The sequence below is a fragment of the Prunus mume genome, linkage group LG4 (genome assembly GCF_029339155.1).
Source record: "Prunus mume cultivar Tortuosa linkage group LG4, ASM2933915v1, whole genome shotgun sequence".
NCBI lineage: Eukaryota > Viridiplantae > Streptophyta > Magnoliopsida > Rosales > Rosaceae > Prunus > Prunus mume.
This window is the reverse complement of record NC_142701.1, coordinates 9,406,481-9,425,609: the sequence shown is the minus strand read 5'-3', so window position 1 is coordinate 9,425,609 and position 19,129 is coordinate 9,406,481. Positions and strand designations below refer to the sequence as shown.

Genomic DNA, 19,129 nt, shown 5'->3' with positions numbered 1-19,129 from the left:
TTCTCTTCTATTGAGAGATTCTCAAATAAATTTATTTGACCGACACGTTGTCAGGTCACTACACATTTTATTTAACTAAACAATTTCATACATATATATGGGCAGGAAATCAAGAATGAAGACACTGCAATGGATACACAGGTAAGAGTTTTTGCTGTGAAATCCAATGATATCCCTACTGTCACTACAAATCTTAGACAAGACATGATCCTTGTACTAAGGACGTCCGCCAGGTGTAGAATGTGGTGGACTTGTTCCTGGTCTTGGATGATCATGGTCCCTACCTCGATCCACTGGTCTCCAAGGGCGTGGAGGAGGTTGAGCTGCCATGCCTAAATCTGATTGCTGCTTATCAAAGTTGGCCTTGCTCTTTGTGGTGCAGCCACCGGTGTTAACAGCTGCATTATTGGCTTCCCAAGTTTCTGCACAAAATTTAATATAAACACATGACTGATATACTCAATATCAATTGAACGATGGAAAATATATATCAGCTAGAGCAATATGTAAGGTTAAAAACCTTACCCTTTATTGGCCTTTGTGGTTCAGCTGAAGAGTAAGCCAACCTAAGCTCGAGCAATAGGATGACAAAGACTAGTGCAGAGGCTGATACCAGAAGGAGCTTTGCCATTGTTAATGAAGAAAGCTTGAGTTATGCATGGGAACTTCTTCAAGTCTCTTATTTATAGTTTGCAGACATTGAAGTCTACGTTGACAATGACATGGACAATTGCAAGGAAAGAGAGAGGTCGAGTTAAGCTATGCGTATGTGGTACATTCTCACCCTTGACTTTTGAGGGGACAAAAGGAAACAAAAACGAAAGCAAATTCAAATTCGTGTTTCAAATGGTGGAGTCCAAACGGGCCCTTCTATTAAGAGATACGCGCTACAAAGCCAGCTCCGCCACATACACTTTTGTGATAATATGTAGCATGCTAAAGTATATACCATTCTTATAATATTAATATATATATATATAAATATATTTTTTCAAGAGCCTTCAAAAATCAGGAGTCCTGTGCGATGGTCTCACTTGCACCACCCCAGGCCGCTTCTAGTCCAAAAGTAAAATATGGAAGTAAGAAAGAAACAAGATGCGATGGTGGAGTGAAGAAATGGTGTTAAACCTACCGCATCACAATAAATGTTATGATTGAAACCTTCAGTGTTGAGATGAATTGAGTTGGTGCATTTCCCAAAATTTATGAGACTGTCTTGTTTTTGTACTAAAACTCTTTTTACATTTGTTGTTTAGTGTTAAATATTAAGAAATGATTGAGATAAGATATAAACCATGGAAATAGATAGAGATAAGATATGATCAAGCTCCGGGCAAAAAAGATTAGGGCTTCATGCACCCAAACAACTTCAAGCAATCAATGGAAAGAATTATGAATGCCAACCTTAACCCAAAACCCAATAGGAAAATTAAATTAAATGAATTGCATAAAAACATAAAAGAAACCAAATATTCTAAATCATTTGGTTCAATTTTTAAGAAAGTTGCAAGGCTTGGGTGTGGGGGAGGACGCACAGAGAAGGAAGGAAGAAGAACCCGATTATTAATATCCAACTTAGCAAGTTACCAAATTAAGCTTAAAAATTAAATATAAAATGCTAAAAATAAGGGACTTGACAAGTAAGAATTTTTCTCTCTCCAGGATTTTGACAAGTAAGATAGATGATATAGTTTGTAAATATTTCATAATACTAAGACAACTATTAACCAATATTCAAATATGGACTTTTCATATAAGTTGAAATTAGGTGCTCTTGAATGAGGAATTTGAATTGGAAAAAAAGGAGTTGGTCATATCTAGTTGTCTTTGCATTTATGGTGAGGAAAAAGGGAAGGCCTTAATGACTGGAATTGCTAGTTATATTTGTGAGGCCACCAAAGTTGGCTTATACGATTGACTCTATCAAAGTGGGCTCTATCTGTACCTCCCATTAGAGGTGGGCTCGGTTTGATTTGGTTTGGTTTTGAGCTCAAATCGTGTGCCGAACTGTGAACATTGGTTTGAAGAAAATTCAAACTGTGAGCCGAACCAATGAGGTGGGAAACCAATCATCTCGGTTAACCGGTTACCTCGGTTTGGTTTGGTGAAAACCTGCTTGAAAACATTTAGACTCTAAATTCATTCAAACTCAAACATTCATTCAAAACCTGTTTGAAATTCATTCACCATTCACATCACAACATATTCAAATTCATTCATTCAATCAATCCTTTCAAACTAAAACATATGCATCATTCATCATTCACATCCATCCAAAGTTTCAAAGTAAACCATATGCATCATTCACCATTCACGTGTATTATAATTATTTAATTACATATAATTTAACATATTCAGTTTGTTTCGGTTAACCGATGGTTTTTAAAATTAGGAACCGAGCGCCGAACCATGACCATCGATTCGGTCCGGTTCATACACCGTTGACCAAAAGAGAAGGGAAAAAACAAACCAAACCAGACCGACCGGTTTGGTTCGGCCGATTTGGCCGGTTATCGGTCCCATATGCCCAGCTCTACCTCCCATTCATGTCTCATTTGATTTCTTCTATGTTTTCCTTTATTTATTTATACATAGTTCATCTTATTATTATTATTATTATTATTATTATTATTATTATTTTGAATGAATTTAAATGACATACACATACATATATACAATCTTAAATTAATTGGTATTATACTACAGTGTTATCCGAAGTTTATATTTTGAATGATTTAGGATGGAAGAATCTTCAAGAATCCATTCAAATCTGCTTTCTTTTGAGCCATTTTCATGGGCTGGGGTTGGCTGTTGTTGGTTTTTAGTTTTTGTTTTGGTCCAATAAGTGCATCAACTTTGTTGAGTTATTGATTTGTGGTTGTGGTTTCTCTTCGGGTGAGTTTGGGTTTATATGTTGCGTTATGGGTTATATACTTGGTTATTATAGATTTGAGGTGATTAAGCCCAACTGTCTGTGGCCTTGTGTGGCATTAAGTTGGCCCTATGTGGCTTTAAGTGGAGGTGTACCATATAAGTTTGATGTTGTGATTAGATTCCCTAGTGTTTGGTGTAGCCCTTCAGGGGCGTTTGTTCTAGCCCTTGAGGCTTTTGTATTTGTACTGCACTTATGACGTAATTTATAAATACAATCTCTCTAGCGTTTGACAAAAAACGATTGCAAATAGTGAGACTGAAATGGAGAATACAATGAGCCCAAGAAGAAACAACACAAGAACCTATGGTTGATATGATTTTTAACAAAGTTGATGAGGTGCTTGATTATAATAAAAAAATAGGCTGATTTATAACAATACCCCCAAAATTACAGTCAAAGCTCAGTTTGTCCCCCAAAATTCAAATGACCCACTTTTCCCCTTAACCAAGGTTTAATGTTTGATGTTACCCCTGCCGTCAACTCCATCCAAAAGTTTGTTAACATTTATGACATGGAAAATGTGTTTTTGTAATTTCATACACATAGATCATTATACCAATTGAGTGGGTGACGTGACAACTTGAGTCCACCTCCACATAGATAATAACATAATTAAAATAAATCAGAAAAATTACATTAAAAAAAATAGAACTAAATATTCTAATAATTAAAAAAACTCTACCCAGCCTCCCCAATCCTCCCACACAAATCCCACCCTTACTTCATGCTTGTCCCCATTGAAGCTGGCTGCCTCCTCCCCCCCTTCTCCCCACCCCCTTGTCATCGTCGCCTACTTCTTCTTCTTTGAAGCCCTCAGCATATCCAAATCCCCATCTTCATCTCCTTCTCCAGCCTCCACATCTATGACATCGAGCTCACCTCCTGTGTCGCCCTCCCCTGGTACGCAAAAATCAAATAAAAAATAATTGGACAAACTACAAAAGATCCCCCAAACTCATTTTTAAGTTCAAACCCATTTTTTTTGGGATATTTACCAAGTTCATACTCAAAGTCACAAAAAAACCTACAAATTGCCCCCATTGTTACACAAACCGTTAATGAATCTGTTAAATGCTGATGTGGCAAATGTAAGCCCTAATCTCATACTATTGGAGATGCTCTAAATGTCCCCAAAAATGAGTATGAACTTGAAAATGATCTTTTTTGGGGGGATGAGGGTGGGTTCTTTTGTAGTTTGTCCAAAATAATTCATTTACATTTTAAATTTAATTTTAAATTTATTAATTTGATTAGGTTTTATGTGCCGAATGTGAGGGCGAAGTAGTTTCGAAGTGTTTGACAAGTGCAAGAGGAAGGTGGTGGTGACGGCGAATTTGACAGTGATGGTGGAGTCCTTCGTGAAGGATTTTTTGGGGAGTGATAAAGATTTTTTGGGTGGGATCTGGGTAGGAGGATTAGGGCGGCTGGGTAGGGTTTTTAATTATTAGTGAAACGACCTAATCCAATTTCCACTTTGGAATCTGGGTCGAAACTGTTTAAAACGACATCTGGTGGCTGTGGGTCATAAATGACCAAAATGCTGCATCTTGTATTTCATAAAAATTAGGGGCAATATAATCTTACGTAAAGGCCATCCTATCCAACTTTCAGGCATTAAGATACGTTTCAGGCGTGGATGAACAAGGATTAATTTTACTTCCCCACCTAGCTACTCTAGGTTGGGGGGTAGGTCCGGGTGGGGAAGTTCTAGACACCTTTCCATGCCCTGAAAACGATAACACAAACTCTGGGGCCCTAACTCGTGGCTGCGCCTGTAACTGTAGGCTGCCTACGCACTCATCGAGGATCAAGCCACACGTAGTTCTCTCACTTGCCCTGACCAGAATCGGTTTAATTATCGTAAACCTCGCTCTAGGGCTGACATTCCTGGAGTAACCGGGACTCTGTTTTACGATCTGTCAACTACTATACGATCCTGGAAATACTTGGGTCAACATACCTGGACTTAACAACGATCCAACGGCTCAAACCTGCTGAACCCGGAACTCACACACTATGCGGGATCCGTTCGGGGTTCAAACGGTATCCAAATTAAGATCTGCGAATTCCTACGCGCTCATGACGACCCAAGGATTATTCTGGAACTGAATGGGGTCTCGACCAATCTGCCCACGCGCCGCCACACGCCCCGGCAGCGCGTGGGTGTCCTAAGCGATAACGCATCGCCGAAAAAACTCAACATCTAGGCTCAAGACTCCTATCCTAGGAATAACACCCTATTTGGAGCCACTTTTGTTCTGGGACCTACCCCAAAAAGAGGTCGGAAGTGGCCGAAACAGTGCCCTAAACTCACAAAACCTAGGTTTCGAAATCGCTCTCCTACACGTGAAATCAACCAATTCCTATCCAACCACCAGCTAGAGCAGGAAAAATAGCTAGAAATCCATACCTCATATGCTCGGATTGGTGGTCGTAGGAGGGAGAAACCGCTCTCCAAAATTCTGTCAAAATCGGTCGAAACCATGGTTTTTCCGACGGTTCGAGGCGGTCGGCGGGAAGATGACCGGCTAGGTCGGTGGAGTGACGTCGGTGGTTCTGGTCCGGTCCAGTGGGTCGGGTGGCCTGTGGCGGTGGCTGGGAGGAGAGGACGAATCGGACTGAAATAGGGGAGATCGCGCCGGGAAGGAGAGAAGCCGAGGTTTTTTTAAAATCCTAATTTTCCAAAATTACCATTTTGCACCTGGACGTATTTTGACCGTATTCTCTTCGTCATTACTCCGATTCGAGCCCAATACGTGTCTACGGACTCATCTCGCTGCGCCCTACGCAACGGTATAACTGGAATTCCTAAATTGATTCCCAGTCAAAAAGTCAACTTTTCCTTAATAAAATATTCTAAGGGCATTTTAGTCTTTTCCTCCAATAAATTAATAATTAAATGTTAATTTTAGGTTTGGGTTGTTACAATCTTCCCCCCTTATAAAATTTCGTCCTTGAAATTTACTTTCCCTCTATCGGAGAGGGTGAGGGTACTGGACCCACAACTGCTACTCGTTTGCAACTATAAGTCTGAGTATTTGCATCTATTATTCGAATAATAAAATCCGGGAGCAACCTATTTATATTTGTATATCCTCACCTTTTTGAGTGATGGGTACTAAGCCTACATCTGTTACCCGGGTTCTCAAGTCTGTCCTTCTAGTACTGTACTACTTCTTTCATCTCAATATCACTGTATCTATAGGGTAATCAATAAAATCTGAGGGCCGCACATTTATATCTGAATACCTGAGCTTGTTTAAGGAAATATAAAACTCTAAAAGATCTGCTAATTTACTGAATTTCTGATAAACTTAAAACTCTATCGCCTTAATCTGATAATCAGCTAAAACTCTTTTCCCTCTAAATATTTGACACTGCTAATGTTGGGCACAAAGACTAATTTGCCCTTCTTAACGGAATTAATGAAATGCAAGTGCGACTTCTACCGAAAATTTGCAGTAGTCTCCTTGTAAACTGGACATTCCCAAAAATATTCGGCCTGTAAAACAAGGATATATATTTATATAACTTATCTGCCAGCATGCATTAAATCATATCCAAATAATCAAGCATCATAATATTTTGGCCTCAGGCCACAACAATTCAAATAAATCAATCTGCTAATAAAATTCATCTCAACTTCTTGATCAACAAAGATACTCTAGCTATTCAACATGCTAACTTGAGCATTCTTATTCATGCATGACTTATCAAATAATAATTCTGCTGAAAAATACTGAATGTATAACTCATCATATTCTGTAATCATGGCTGGACTCGGAGACATCCGTCAACTGATCCGCACTCGACTCCCACGGTCTGGATAATCTGTAAGCTTCGTGGGGCAAAATATGCTAGAAATACTTCAACTGTTTAATATCATAACCAACAATAAAAATTACAGTCAACAATTTAAATAACATAAAATAAGATAAATTAAAGCAACCTTGATGAAAATAAAATAAAATAAACAAACTTTGAATAAACTTGCATCGAACTCATTTAAAATTCATAAGTAACCATGTGTGTGTATATATATAGATGTAATGCTTAAGAAAATAATGGTAACTGTATAAAATCCTCTCCACCTAGGCGTACCCCCATATCGATCCACAATTCCTCGATATTCCACAATTCCTCGTTATCCACAATTCCCGGCAGTCTCGGAACACTAAGTCAACCCGAGCCGCAATCGCAGGACTTAGAGGACCGTAGTCACTGATTACAAATCGTAGGTCTCGAGACAACCTCTCAATCCGAGCCGCAACTCGCATCACACGGTCAGCGTCCCCGAACTCGTGGGGCAAAATAATCGATCAGACATCGGCACCACACGGCTCAGCGCTCTCCGAACTCGTGGGGCAAAATAACCAATCGCAAGCATGCCGATTAAATCAAGGCAATCGATAAAATCGAAGGCAACATGTTTACCGGCAACCTTGATGTCCGTGGACATCATCATATCTGAAGGCAACATATCTAAATATATATATATATATATATTTATATCGTGCCATAAAACTCATGTGGAAAATAATCGACTGTCTCAAGGCAATCGGGGTACCTGTGGTGGGTTTGAAAATCATAATCTGTTATTTACATAAACTTTTAATAAACTGGTTCTCAACTGAACTTAAAATATATCCATATGCATATATATATATATATATACACAAAAACCTGTATAATATATTTTTCCTATGAAAATCTCAACAAATTTTTTTAAATCTTCTGGATATCTGTTTTCTCAGTCACACCAATGCAATAGAATAAAATAACATAATAAAATAACAATTGAAATAACAATTGGAATAAAACAACCTAATAATTGTCCAACAATTCTGAAAATACGGATGCATATGTAATGCAGTGTCTACAGGAAGTTAACCTAATGCTCTGATACCAATTGAAACGACCTAATCCAATTTCCACTTTGGAATCCGGGTCGAAACCTTTTAAAACTGACATCTGGTGGTGTGGGTCATAAATGACCAAAATACCAAAACGATAACACAAACCTCGGAGCCCTAACTCGTGGCTGCGCTGTAATCGTAGGCTGCCTACATACCCTTATTAAGGGATCAAGCTACACGTAGTTCTCTCCCGCCTCGACTGAGTTCAATTACTATAAACCTCGCCTAGGGCTGACATTCCCGAGTAACGGGACTGCTTTTACGATCTGTCAACTACTATACGATCCTCGAAATACCTAGGTCAACATACCGGACCTAACAACGATCCAACGGCTCAAACCTGAACCCGAACTCACACACTAGGCGGGATTCGTTCGGGATTCAAATGGTATCCGAATTAAGATCCGCGAATTCCTACGCGCTCATGACGACCCAAGGATCATTCTGGAACTGAATGGGGTCTCGACCAATCTGCCCACGCACCGCCACACTCGCAGCGCGTGGGTGTTCTAAGCGATAACGTCTCGCCGAAAAAACTCAACATCTAGGCTCAAGACTCCTATCCTAGGTATAACACCCTATTTGGAGCCACTTTTATTCTGGGACCTACCCCAAAAAGAGGTCGGAAGTGGCCGAAATAGTGCCCCGAAACTCAGTCAAAACCTAGGTTTCGAAATCGCTCTCCTACACGTGAAATCAACCAATTCCTATCCAACCACCACCTAGAGCAGGAAAAATAGCTAGAAATCCATACCTCATATGCTCGGATTGGTGGCCGTAGGAGGGAGAAACCGCTCTCCAAAATTCTGTCATGGTTTTTCCGACGGCTCGAGGCGGCAGGCGGCGGAAGATGAGGCTAGGTCGGCGAGTGACGCCGGTGGTTCTGGGTCCGATCCGTGGGTCGAGGTGGCCTGTGGCGGTGGCTGGGAGGAGAGGACGGATCGGACAAACAGGGGAGATCGGAGAGAGAGAAGTAAGGTTTTAAAAAAATCCTGATTTCCCAAAATTATCATTTTGCCCCTGGACGTATTTTGACCGTATTCTCTTCGTCATTATTCCGATTTGAGCCCAATACGTGTCTACGGACTCGTCTCGCTGCGCCCTACGCAACGGTATAACTGGAATTCCTAAATTCCTTCCCAGTCAAAAAGTCAACTTTTCCTCAATAAAATATTCTAAGGGCATTTTAGTCTTTTCCTCCAATAAATTAATAATTAAATGTTAATTTTAGGTTTGAGTTGTTACAATTAGAATATCTAGTTCTAATTTTTTTTAATGTAATTTTTCTGATTTATTTTAATTATTAAAATATTTAGTTATGTTTTTATCTATGTAGAAGTAAGCTCCACTTGCCACATCACCCACTCAATTATTGTAAGGCTTAATTACACTAATGCCCCTTGAAACTATGGTCAAATCTCACATTGCCCCCTTAAACTTAAAGTGACCCACTTACCCCCCTCCTTTACTGTGATTTGGTGACCCACTTTACCCAATGCCGTCAATTTCATCTAAAACTCTGTTAAATCTTATGACGTGGCAATGGTGTTTGAGTAATTTTATACGCGTGGGCTATTTCATGCATACGTGGACTCCACATAAGCAATAAACTAATCAAACAAATTAGAAAAAAATAAAAATAAAAACAACAATAAAAATTCATAAAGCCAAAAGAAAAAAGTAGCAAAAATTTAACCAATTCGCCACACAACAAGGATCCTTTGAGCTTGCAAGGCAGATATTGCTCAGCTTCATGATAAAATATGTCCAGCAGAATAAGGATCCTGTAACCGAAAGTAAGCAGGAAAACCATTCACATTCAGATGACATATAAAAGGATAGTGCAATTATAAAAATTCACTATGGAAATGAAGGAATGAAGGAAAGAAGGACTTGCTTTCTGAATCCAGTGGCTCTGAGCAACCAAGAACAACGGATGTAAATACAAAGGAAGGTGATGCCGAAGGATTTACAGTTGTCATGTAGAGGAGAAGAAGCCGGCAGCTCAGAAGTGGGGTAACTAGGTTGTACAATCAGCAATCTATATCGGCTTCTGTTCATTGAATATATACAGATCAAAAACCTGAAACCAGGATACCAAGAAGCATCAGCTTTTTCCTTCCTCAAATCTCTCACATAACAAGTTATAATGTAGAAAGTTTCTCAGTTTTTTTGAGAGAGAAACTAGGTATTCTAATTTTTCATTCTTGTTTAGTGTTTGCAGACATTGAAGGCTATGTTGACAAGGGCAATTGCGAGGAAAGAGAGGTCAAGTTAAGATGTGTGATACATTCACACAGCTGTTTTGACAAATCAAATCACCCTTGACTTGACTTTTAAGGGGAAAATAGAGACAAAAACGAAAGCGAAAGCAAACTAGTCAAAAAAAAAAAAATCATTGCTTGCGAGATTGGAAATCCAAATCCACCTCCATTGTTGAACTTGTCATTGTCCCTGTTGGAAAGCATTGATCAATTATAAAATAGTCATGGGATTAGGAGTCAATTAATCTTTGATTAGTTAATTTGCAATTAAATCTAGTGATTAAGCATAGATTATAGTAGGAATCATCGTTTGACCGACGACTAGATAGCCTGGCCGGCCAACGACCCGCCCATTTAAACTCCATAAGGCCCAATTTAACACCAGGAGTACTACGCACCTTTCTGATTCATCACATTTTGTTGAATATGTAAAGAAAGGAAGTGAGACATGCGTAATGAGTGAATTGGTTGGAAAATAAAAATGAGAGTGGAAGTAGGAACCAATCAGAAAGTAAGATTTGAATCAGAAAGGAGAATCTTCTTATATATTAGAAGTATAGATGTGCTCTAGGGGCTGGAGTTGGTTTTTTTTCTTGGATGATCAAAGTCCCCACCTCTGCTATTAGGTAAACTCCCAAATCGGCTCTGTTAGTTTTGAAGGGGGTCTGGAGGTTGAGCTGCCCTTCCCAAAATCCAAGCAAATCGCCGAACAAAAAAACGAGAGCTCTCACACTTCGTTCTAGCCAGGGGTCTCAACTGCTCCTTTATTTTGGCTTCCTGCCTAATTTCTGCACACAATTTGAATTCAATATTATAAAGAGCAATGTGCATGCAGTTGGTTAGAGTCTATGTTACCTTCTATAGGCTCCTGTGGCTGCGCTGAAGAGAAAGCTTTGCCATTGATAATATATATGTCTTCCTGGGGAAGTCTCTTTATTTAAACTTTTCATACAATTGAAGTCTAAATGTTGAGCAGCACAATAACAAGGAAAGAGAGGTCGGTCTAGTTTTGCTTTTTATGGAAAAGACAAGAGACGTCAAGTTAATCAGTTTGATAACCATTTCAATATAGTTTTTAGTTATCATTTTTGTGCGCTAGAGTATAAAGGAAAAAGTGGGAGAATGGAAGTGAGAATGAGAGTGGAGATAGGATTGAGAGGGAAAATAAGAGGGAATGATGGGAAGGATGAGTAATAAAAGTGAAAACAAAAACTAAAAATAGAACTCTATTTGAAATTGTTTTCACTTTCAAGTTTTTGTTTTCACTTTTGTTACTCCCCCCTCCTATACTCCCCTTTCATCATCTCTCTCAATCTCATCCTCACTCCCATTTCCTTTATACTCTAGCACAAAAAATGAAATGGTTATCAAACGGGCAATCTGTGTGGCAGTGGTGTTTTTCACAAAGCAATTCACCCCTCTTGACTTTTGAAATGCAGCCACCTTCACTAGCTACAAACCAAAATCAAGCCCTTGAGTATGAGTTTGAAAAACCAATCCCACCTTCATCGTTGCTGAACTTGTCATTATCACTGTTGGAAAGTCCTCATCAATTATAACTCAGCTTTGGTTAAGAGGTTATCGTTATGCATGGATTATGGAGTTACATATAAATCTCTCTTGACGAGGAGGAACAACTCACATAATAATTTTATCTCATAGCTGTCACCGAACGTGTTATAACATGAGTCAATTGTTGACGATGTGATGAACTTATGATCACAACAAAAACTTACTCATGCCAACGACCCACCAATTGGGGCAACTAGAAGATCAGCAATCTATCTAGCTTCTGTGCAGGTAGTTGCAACGGCAGTATGTGATCAATGGGGGTGAGACGACCCCAATATCTATTTCTTTTCTTCCACTAATCTTGACCCCAATATTCAATCTTAACCTTAAGGAATTTGATGAAATAAGCTCTGAGGTGCAAAGAAAAGGCTGAGGCTGTGAGGCACACCTGGCTGAGGTTGTGAGCTTTTAATTATCACATTCTCAATGTGATAAATTTCTGACTCCGCCACTAAACGGCGGCTTTTGCGTTGGCTTTCTTGCCATAAAATTTTGTAATTAATTTTGTTTACATGCCATAAAATTTGGTGGGTTCATAACACACCATGTTGGCATTGTTGCATTACGTGTATGGTAAGATTGTATTTTATGATGATAGTACCAAAAATAGAAAAAAAAATATGCAATATTCTAGTTAGGTAAATGTTCAACACACCTTTTGTTGGGCCGTGTGATCAAAAAATTTTAATTTTTAATTTTTGTTGGTCAAAAGCCGTGTGATCAAATTTGTTAGCTAGGCTTTGCGTCAAGAAATCTAGAACATGGAAGTGCCTCAAATTAACAAATATCCGTTGAAACTTGAAGCTATCAACTCCTAGATTTTGTGCTCTATGGCCTACATAGCTAAAAGGGCCTGCAAGTTAGCTAATTTTGGAAAAAGGCTCTAAATTCGAGATTCAGATTTTATCAGTCAGATTAGCTTAATATAGAGACAAGAGAAGATGGTTAAGAAAAGGAATTTGGCACTCTTAACAGAACAAACTAACTGTCTGTCTTCTTCTCTGTTGTTAGCAGAGCCAACAAACTCTGCCCAAGTTCCTCTATAATAATCAAAGTACCTGTAGCACAGATTTGTGCCAAGCCATTTCCAGTTTTATTGTATGTATCAAAGATAAGCTTTTGAAGAAAAATATATATTCAGGTTTCTTTTATTGTGGGTTAGAATCTCAGTGAATTCTCAGACATATCATTCTATTGTAATTGGCATTGGCTGCTGGTTAGAGTACTTTGTTGGAGAAAATTTTGAGATCAACTGTTTATTTCATTCATTGAAAGAGAAAGAGAAAGAGAAAGAGAAATGGGACTTAGAGGGAAACCTGGAAAGAAGGAAGAGTCTGTGGCTGTGGCAGTAGACAAGGACAAAGGCAGTCAGCATGCTATCAAATGGACTGTTGATAATCTTCTCAGCAGGGGCCAAAATCTCACATTGCTCCATGTCAAAGGAACTGCATCTCACCACCATAACCACCATCACCACAGTAATTCAATCTCTCTCTCTCTCTCTCTCTCTCTCTCTCTTTCTCTCTGTTATCTGTTTCTTATATATGCATGCATGCATGATGATGAATGATGATCTTAATCAACGGGGCTGAGTAGTTAGATTTTCATCCTTATATATTCAAAATAATGTACCTAATCAAATGAACAAAAACAACTGTAATTAATGTTTACAATTCAATTGAGTGAAATAGAAAATCCAATTGCAATTGCATATTGTTATATTCTAATTTCCCCTGTTTTACTCACATAATCGTGTAGCCGGGCATGGGACAGAGGAGGCCGGAAAGGTGCACCAATGCCAAGCTGATGCTCAAGCCAAAGAACTGTTTCTTCCATTCCGCGGCTATTGCACCAAAAAGGCTGTGAGTAAATGCATACATGCTTCTTAATTAATTTATACATCATTAATTTTGTTCCACACCAGAATTCATCTCCTTATGAATTCATCTTTCATGTGCAGATTAAATGCCATGAGATCATAATTGAGGACACTGATATATCTAAAGCCCTCGTCAACTATGTTACCACTAATTTAATTGAGATTTTGGTGCTTGGCACACCATCAAAGAATGGTCTTTTCAGGTATGATTAATCACAATAATAAATATTTCTTTTCTGTTTGAGATTTTTGTTATGCATATCTTCTAATCTAACCTTAGTAGTCCTAATAATTTCATCAATCTTGTTTCACAAAAGGTTCATGACCACGGACGTTCCAACCACTGTGTCGAAAAAGGCACCCGACTTTTGCACGGTGTATGTCATTGGCCGGGGAAAAATCTCAATTGTGCGATCCGCTACCGGTTCAGTACCTGAAAGAGTCTCACCACCACCTCATGAAATAGAGCATTACTCCAGCCAAACTTCTGAATCTTATCCACAAATGATGATGAGCAATCATAAACCCAGAGGTTTGTTTCTCTAATTCTAGCGTTATGCAGTGTCATTTCCCACCTCATAAGAGTGCTTAATTTTTGTCCCTACTTACTCAAGTTTCTTTGATTTACACAGCACCAGAAAGGACACAGTTTTCAGCCCGTAGGCATCCAAACGAAAACGAAATCATGTAAGCTCTGATACATTGATTACTTAGGAGTGGAGATTTTTATAGATGTTTAGGTAGTCATGTTAAAAACAATTAATCATGGAAGTGATGCTAACAACCATCAATGTTTTTAGACTACAAACTCTGGAGTGTTTCCAGTAATCTTTTTTCAATCTCCTATTTTAACCATTATTCCTCATTGGATTGTTAGGCTGCCTAGATGAAGTTTCCATTAAGAATTTCTAGATATAGATGTTCAACAAATATAAGTAATTCTAGAAAATAAGGTGTTTAGTCACGATTGATAAGAGGACTAACCAAACAAAAACGATACAGGTCACCTTTCAGCAGAGGAAACTCTGCACTGAACAAATCATATGAGCTTCCACCGGACAGTGATATATCTTACGTAAGCAGCGGAACGCCAGGCAGGGATCACATGTTTCCTTCATTCCATGACAGCATGTCATCAGGAATGACCTCGCGTTTTTCAATCAACTCCGATTTGGACAGCAGAAGCTCCACCTCTTCGGCATCTTACTCTGGAACCAAGTTTATCGACATGAGCTCTCTGCAACATGATTTCTCATCACCACTTCGTAATTTCTCATCACCGCAACATGATTTCTCATCAAGCTCATTTGAAAGTGGAAACTCGTGGTCATCGTCACAGAATGCGGTAAGATAATTTCCCAGTATAGTAAACTCGAAGCACTACCAACCTACAAGCTTCGGAGCATGCCTCCTATAAGCTTGTCATCAGAAGCTGATATATACCCCAAATTCTTTGACCCAGGAGCCAGTTTAGATGTTTCTTCAATAACTTATATATCTCAAATCACAAATCAGTTCCATTTGATTGGTTTTCATGCCATTGTGCATAAAGACACAGATTTATTACTGTAGCATATATACATATGCAGAAATAGGTCAGAGTATTTAAACTGTTGCCTGAAAATAACAGGATGATGTGGACGCCGAGATGAGGAGGCTCAGGCTAGAGCTCAAGCACACAAGGGATATGTACAATACAGCCTGCAAGGAGGGAGTCACAGAAAAACATAAGGTATTGATCTGAAACTTTTTTTGAGCATAGACTATACACAAGTATTGGTATCATCTCCGAAGTTTCAATTTTAGGTAAACTGAATTCCGAGTAGTGAGAACAAATAAATTTTTTTTTTCACAGGCAAGGGAAGTCAACCGATGGAAATTGGAAGAAGAACTGAGATTAGAAGAGGCACGAATAGTTGAGGAAGCTGCATTGTCACTTGTAGGGAAGGAGAAAGCAAAGTATAGGGCTGCCATGGAGGCAACAGAAGCAGCTCAAAGGATTGCTGAATTGGAAACACAAAAAAGGAGAAATGTAGAATTGAAAGCCCTTAGAGAAGCTGAACACAGGAAGACGGCGCTAGAATCAAACGCATATGACCTCAGGTACAGGAAATACACAATTGAGGAGATTGAAACAGCAACAAACGATTTCTCAGCGGGATATAAGATTGGGGAAGGAGGCTATGGGCCTGTATATAGAGGTGAGCTCGACCACACACCAGTGGCAATAAAAGTTCTACGGCCCGATGCAGCTCATGGAGAGGAGCAGTTCAAGAAAGAGGTTTGTGGCTTTGCACATAATCAAATTTTTAACTAGTATCTTCCAAATTACTCCACTTTCTTCAGTTCAAGCAAGGATTACTAATATTTCTCTCTCCACGCTTGTGCACTTTTGTCTCTCTAAACAATTTTTATGATAACTCATAATTATCATGCAGGTTGAAGTATTGAGTTGCATAAGACATCCAAACATGGTTCTCCTTCTTGGGGCATGTCCAGAATTTGGTTGTCTGGTCTATGAGTACATGGCTAATGGGAGCTTAGAAGACCGTCTCTTCCGGCGAGGTAACACGCCAGTTATTCCTTGGCAGTTAAGGTTCAGAATTGCCGCAGAAATTGCGACAGGGCTTTTGTTCCTTCATCAGACCAAGCCAGAACCCCTTGTCCACCGTGACCTAAAACCAGGAAACATTTTGCTAGACCATAACTATGTGAGCAAGATCAGTGATGTAGGTTTGGCCAGGCTTGTTCCTGCATCGGTTGCCAATACTGTGACTCAGTATCACATGACATCAACAGCCGGAACATTCTGTTATATCGACCCAGAGTATCAGCAAACAGGACTGCTTGGAGTAAAATCTGATGTCTATTCACTTGGGGTCCTGCTTCTACAAATAATAACTGCCAGACCACCAATGGGTTTGACTCATCTTGTTGAGGAAGCTATTGACACAGGGGCTTTTGCTGAGGTGCTTGACCCTGCTGTTTCTGACTGGCCTATTGAGGAAGCCTTGAAGTTTGCCAAGCTTTCTTTACAGTGTGCTGAAATGAGGCGAAAAGACAGACCAGATCTTGGGAAGGTTCTTCTACCGGAGCTTAATAGATTCAGAGAATTTGGTCAAGATAGCCTGAATCGGCTCATGTTTGGCGGTAGCCAAGTGTTCTCAGAAAAACAAGGCGCAATTTCCACAAGACAAGTGAGTTGCACAGCATAAAACTGGCACTGCGCTTGAATTAACTGCACGGATCATTCTTCCAAAGGAAGCATCATAATACTATTGGTTTTTGTTGTGTTTTGCCTTCATCTAATATTTTTCTTAACATTTTTTTTGATTTTATGTTTTTGTTCTTATTTGTAGGATGTGATAAGTGACACCAATCTAACACATTCAGGATATGATAGCTCAAGGAGTCAGTCAAGCGCATCATCTTATGCGGGAAGAAGAATGTTATTCTCGGATTTAGAATGAACGATAAATCAGTTCTTCACTTTTTTTTTTCTTTTTTTTCCTGAAGCACCTAATTTTCTTGTCACAGTTGTAATTCATGTGTAATTCATTTTATGAATCTTCCCAAATATAAAGCTTTACATTTCATTTTCACAGTTGTTGCCTTATGTTTCTGATTGAGCAAACTGGCACAGAGCCTTCCTGGATGCCTATAAAGAAAATGGTAGACTGGAAGGATAAGGTACTACAAGAGAAAATAATAATGGAGATAGATAGTAATAAACAAGAACTCAAACAAAAAGCAAGCACATGCATATACCCTGAATCCCACAAGGGTTTTACTTTAGGAAGATTCAAGCTATTTAAATAAATTCTTATTTGAACGACATACTTGTCCTAGCGTCTGTGTGTGAAATGTATGTTGAAAGCATGCTGGCAGTTGGGATTTATATTATGTAAATTATGCAGGTTGAATGTTGGGTTTGAGATTTTACGCGAGAGACTCGCCAAATTTTTGTAGGATGTCTTGGGTTTTTAGTAAGTGGGCATCGGTGTGATTAAGACGGATCCGCCCGGTTTGAAAGGGTGGATCCTGTCAATTTTTGTCACGTCACGAAGCAGGCGAAAGGTGCCAGGCGGGTGATGGGTTAAAAAAATAAAGCTATCTGCAAAACCCATATCGAGTCCGAATCAAACTAATAAGTTCCTGCTGCCATTGATGAGGTTTCTGAGGACCAACGTTGGGAGCAGAAGCAGAGGGCGGTTACGTTCGAGCCCAATGTTTGTGAGCAAAAAAAAAAGCACTGCCATTGAAACCAAGAGCCCTCTTCTCCTAAAGTCACGTGCATGGGGCAGGTCCGAGTCTGACAGTCCTCCAAGCAAGGCAGGTCGAAACCCCTAAGAGCCCAGCGGACTGGAGCTTCGACCTGACGACTGTGTGAATGGATCCAAAATGCCCTGCTTTGCCGCCATTTTCCAGGAAAAATCAAGCCTAAGTCTTTTGGCCCAAGTGGGTACCGTTTTTTCAAGTGGGTTTTTGTAGGAAAGGCAAAATTAAAGAGGACCTGCCAAAGATTGGGTCGAAGTTTGGAGATGGAATTGAAGTTTCAAATGGGGAAGATGAAGAAAAATCCACCCCTTATCCTATTTTCTCAATTACCTTATCTTTTCACCCAAATATAATCCTATTTTTCCACGAGGTTTTATTAATAATAGCCAAAATTGAAACAAAATTACCCTCAAAATTAAAACATAATTACCCATAAACCAAACCTCTTCACATTATCTATATTTACTAAAACAACAAAACAAAAGGGGGGAATTTTTCCACAAACAAAGACTAAAGTCCCAATTTTGCTGCTTCTTAATTATCACCACAACACAAACATAGAACCTCAAAGATTGACCATGAAGAAAGTCAAAAATCCCTTTTTTTTTGTGCTCGACTTTTGTAGATTTAAAACTTCCCCTTTCTAAGAATAAAAAACCTTCAACCAAAAACAATGGAACCCATATCAAGAGAAACACAGCTAAATCGCAACAATATTTGCCTTCCGTCGGTTTTTCTGTTACAAAGGAATACAGACGCAGATTCATTTTATTTAATTTGAAAAGAGTGCAAGGGAGATTATTATATTAATATAGTTTAAAATTAAAAGGGAAAAGCACATACGACAAGGCAAAAGCATTTTATTCAACACCACTACAAAGAAGCTCAACACCAGATTTAATCAAGGCTTGGAAAGATATGGTTTTTTAGTTTTAAAGTGAGAGAAGAAAGAAGAGCGATTGAATTTGTCCAAGTCCATCAAACTTGATATAAAATTGGGGTTTTGAGTTTTTAAGTTGAGTTTAGGGTTCGTAGCCATAACTAGTAAGGTAAGAAGAAATGGTCAACAATAAGCTTGGCCACCATAGTTGTGAGTTATTTGGTTTAATTTTGAGAGTATTTGTGTCAATTTAAGTGAGTTTTTGGATATATTTTAAATTTTTTATAAAAGCTTATATTTAAGAAATTGAGGTATAAATTCTGTCTATTATTGATAAAAACTCTTTTTTCCCCACCATTATTCTTAAAATAAACTTGGGAAATGACCTTCAATACCACCCATTTG

The 19,129-nt window shown here is 38.9% G+C and overlaps 2 protein-coding genes and 1 long non-coding RNA gene across 3 annotated transcripts; 1 reads left to right on the top strand and 2 right to left on the bottom strand.

Moving 5' to 3' along the window:
* Positions 1-30: 30 nt before the first annotated feature.
* Positions 31-681, bottom strand: LOC103328112 (uncharacterized). The gene is made up of 2 exons (XM_008230503.3): positions 526-681; positions 31-422 (listed from the first exon to the last, which is right to left on the bottom strand). The coding sequence occupies exons 1-2, from the start codon at positions 629-631 to the stop codon at positions 217-219; spliced, it is 312 nt and encodes a 103-aa protein (XP_008228725.2). The 5' UTR covers positions 632-681; the 3' UTR covers positions 31-216.
* A 3,045-nt stretch (positions 682-3,726) lies between these two features.
* Positions 3,727-11,237, bottom strand: LOC148917859 (uncharacterized). Its single transcript, XR_016125988.1, has 3 exons — positions 10,971-11,237; positions 9,548-10,903; positions 3,727-3,832 (listed from the first exon to the last, which is right to left on the bottom strand). It is a non-coding gene; the product is annotated as an uncharacterized LOC148917859 (long non-coding RNA).
* Positions 11,238-12,702: 1,465 nt separating this feature from the next.
* On the top strand, positions 12,703-17,111 carry LOC103328078 (U-box domain-containing protein 52-like). The gene is made up of 10 exons (XM_008230463.3): positions 12,703-13,165; positions 13,446-13,549; positions 13,648-13,769; positions 13,884-14,098; positions 14,199-14,253; positions 14,569-14,911; positions 15,197-15,298; positions 15,422-15,847; positions 16,005-16,763; positions 16,926-17,111. Exons 1-10 carry the CDS (start codon positions 12,985-12,987, stop codon positions 17,034-17,036), a joined length of 2,418 nt encoding a protein of 805 aa, XP_008228685.2. The 5' UTR covers positions 12,703-12,984; the 3' UTR covers positions 17,037-17,111.
* Positions 17,112-19,129: the final 2,018 nt, after the last annotated feature.

Coding starts and splice junctions, on each gene's coding strand:
- LOC103328112 (XM_008230503.3), bottom strand. CDS start 631: ATGGCAAAGCTCCTTCTGGTATCAGCCTCTGCACTAGTCTTTGTCATC. Junction 423..525: donor ACCACAAAGGCCAATAAAGG/GTAAGGTTTTTA, acceptor AATTTTGTGCAG/AAACTTGGGAAGCCAATAAT.
- LOC103328078 (XM_008230463.3), top strand. CDS start 12,985: ATGGGACTTAGAGGGAAACCTGGAAAGAAGGAAGAGTCTGTGGCTGTG. Junction 13,166..13,445: donor CCATAACCACCATCACCACA/GTAATTCAATCT, acceptor ATAATCGTGTAG/CCGGGCATGGGACAGAGGAG. Junction 15,848..16,004: donor AGGAGCAGTTCAAGAAAGAG/GTTTGTGGCTTT, acceptor ATTATCATGCAG/GTTGAAGTATTGAGTTGCAT.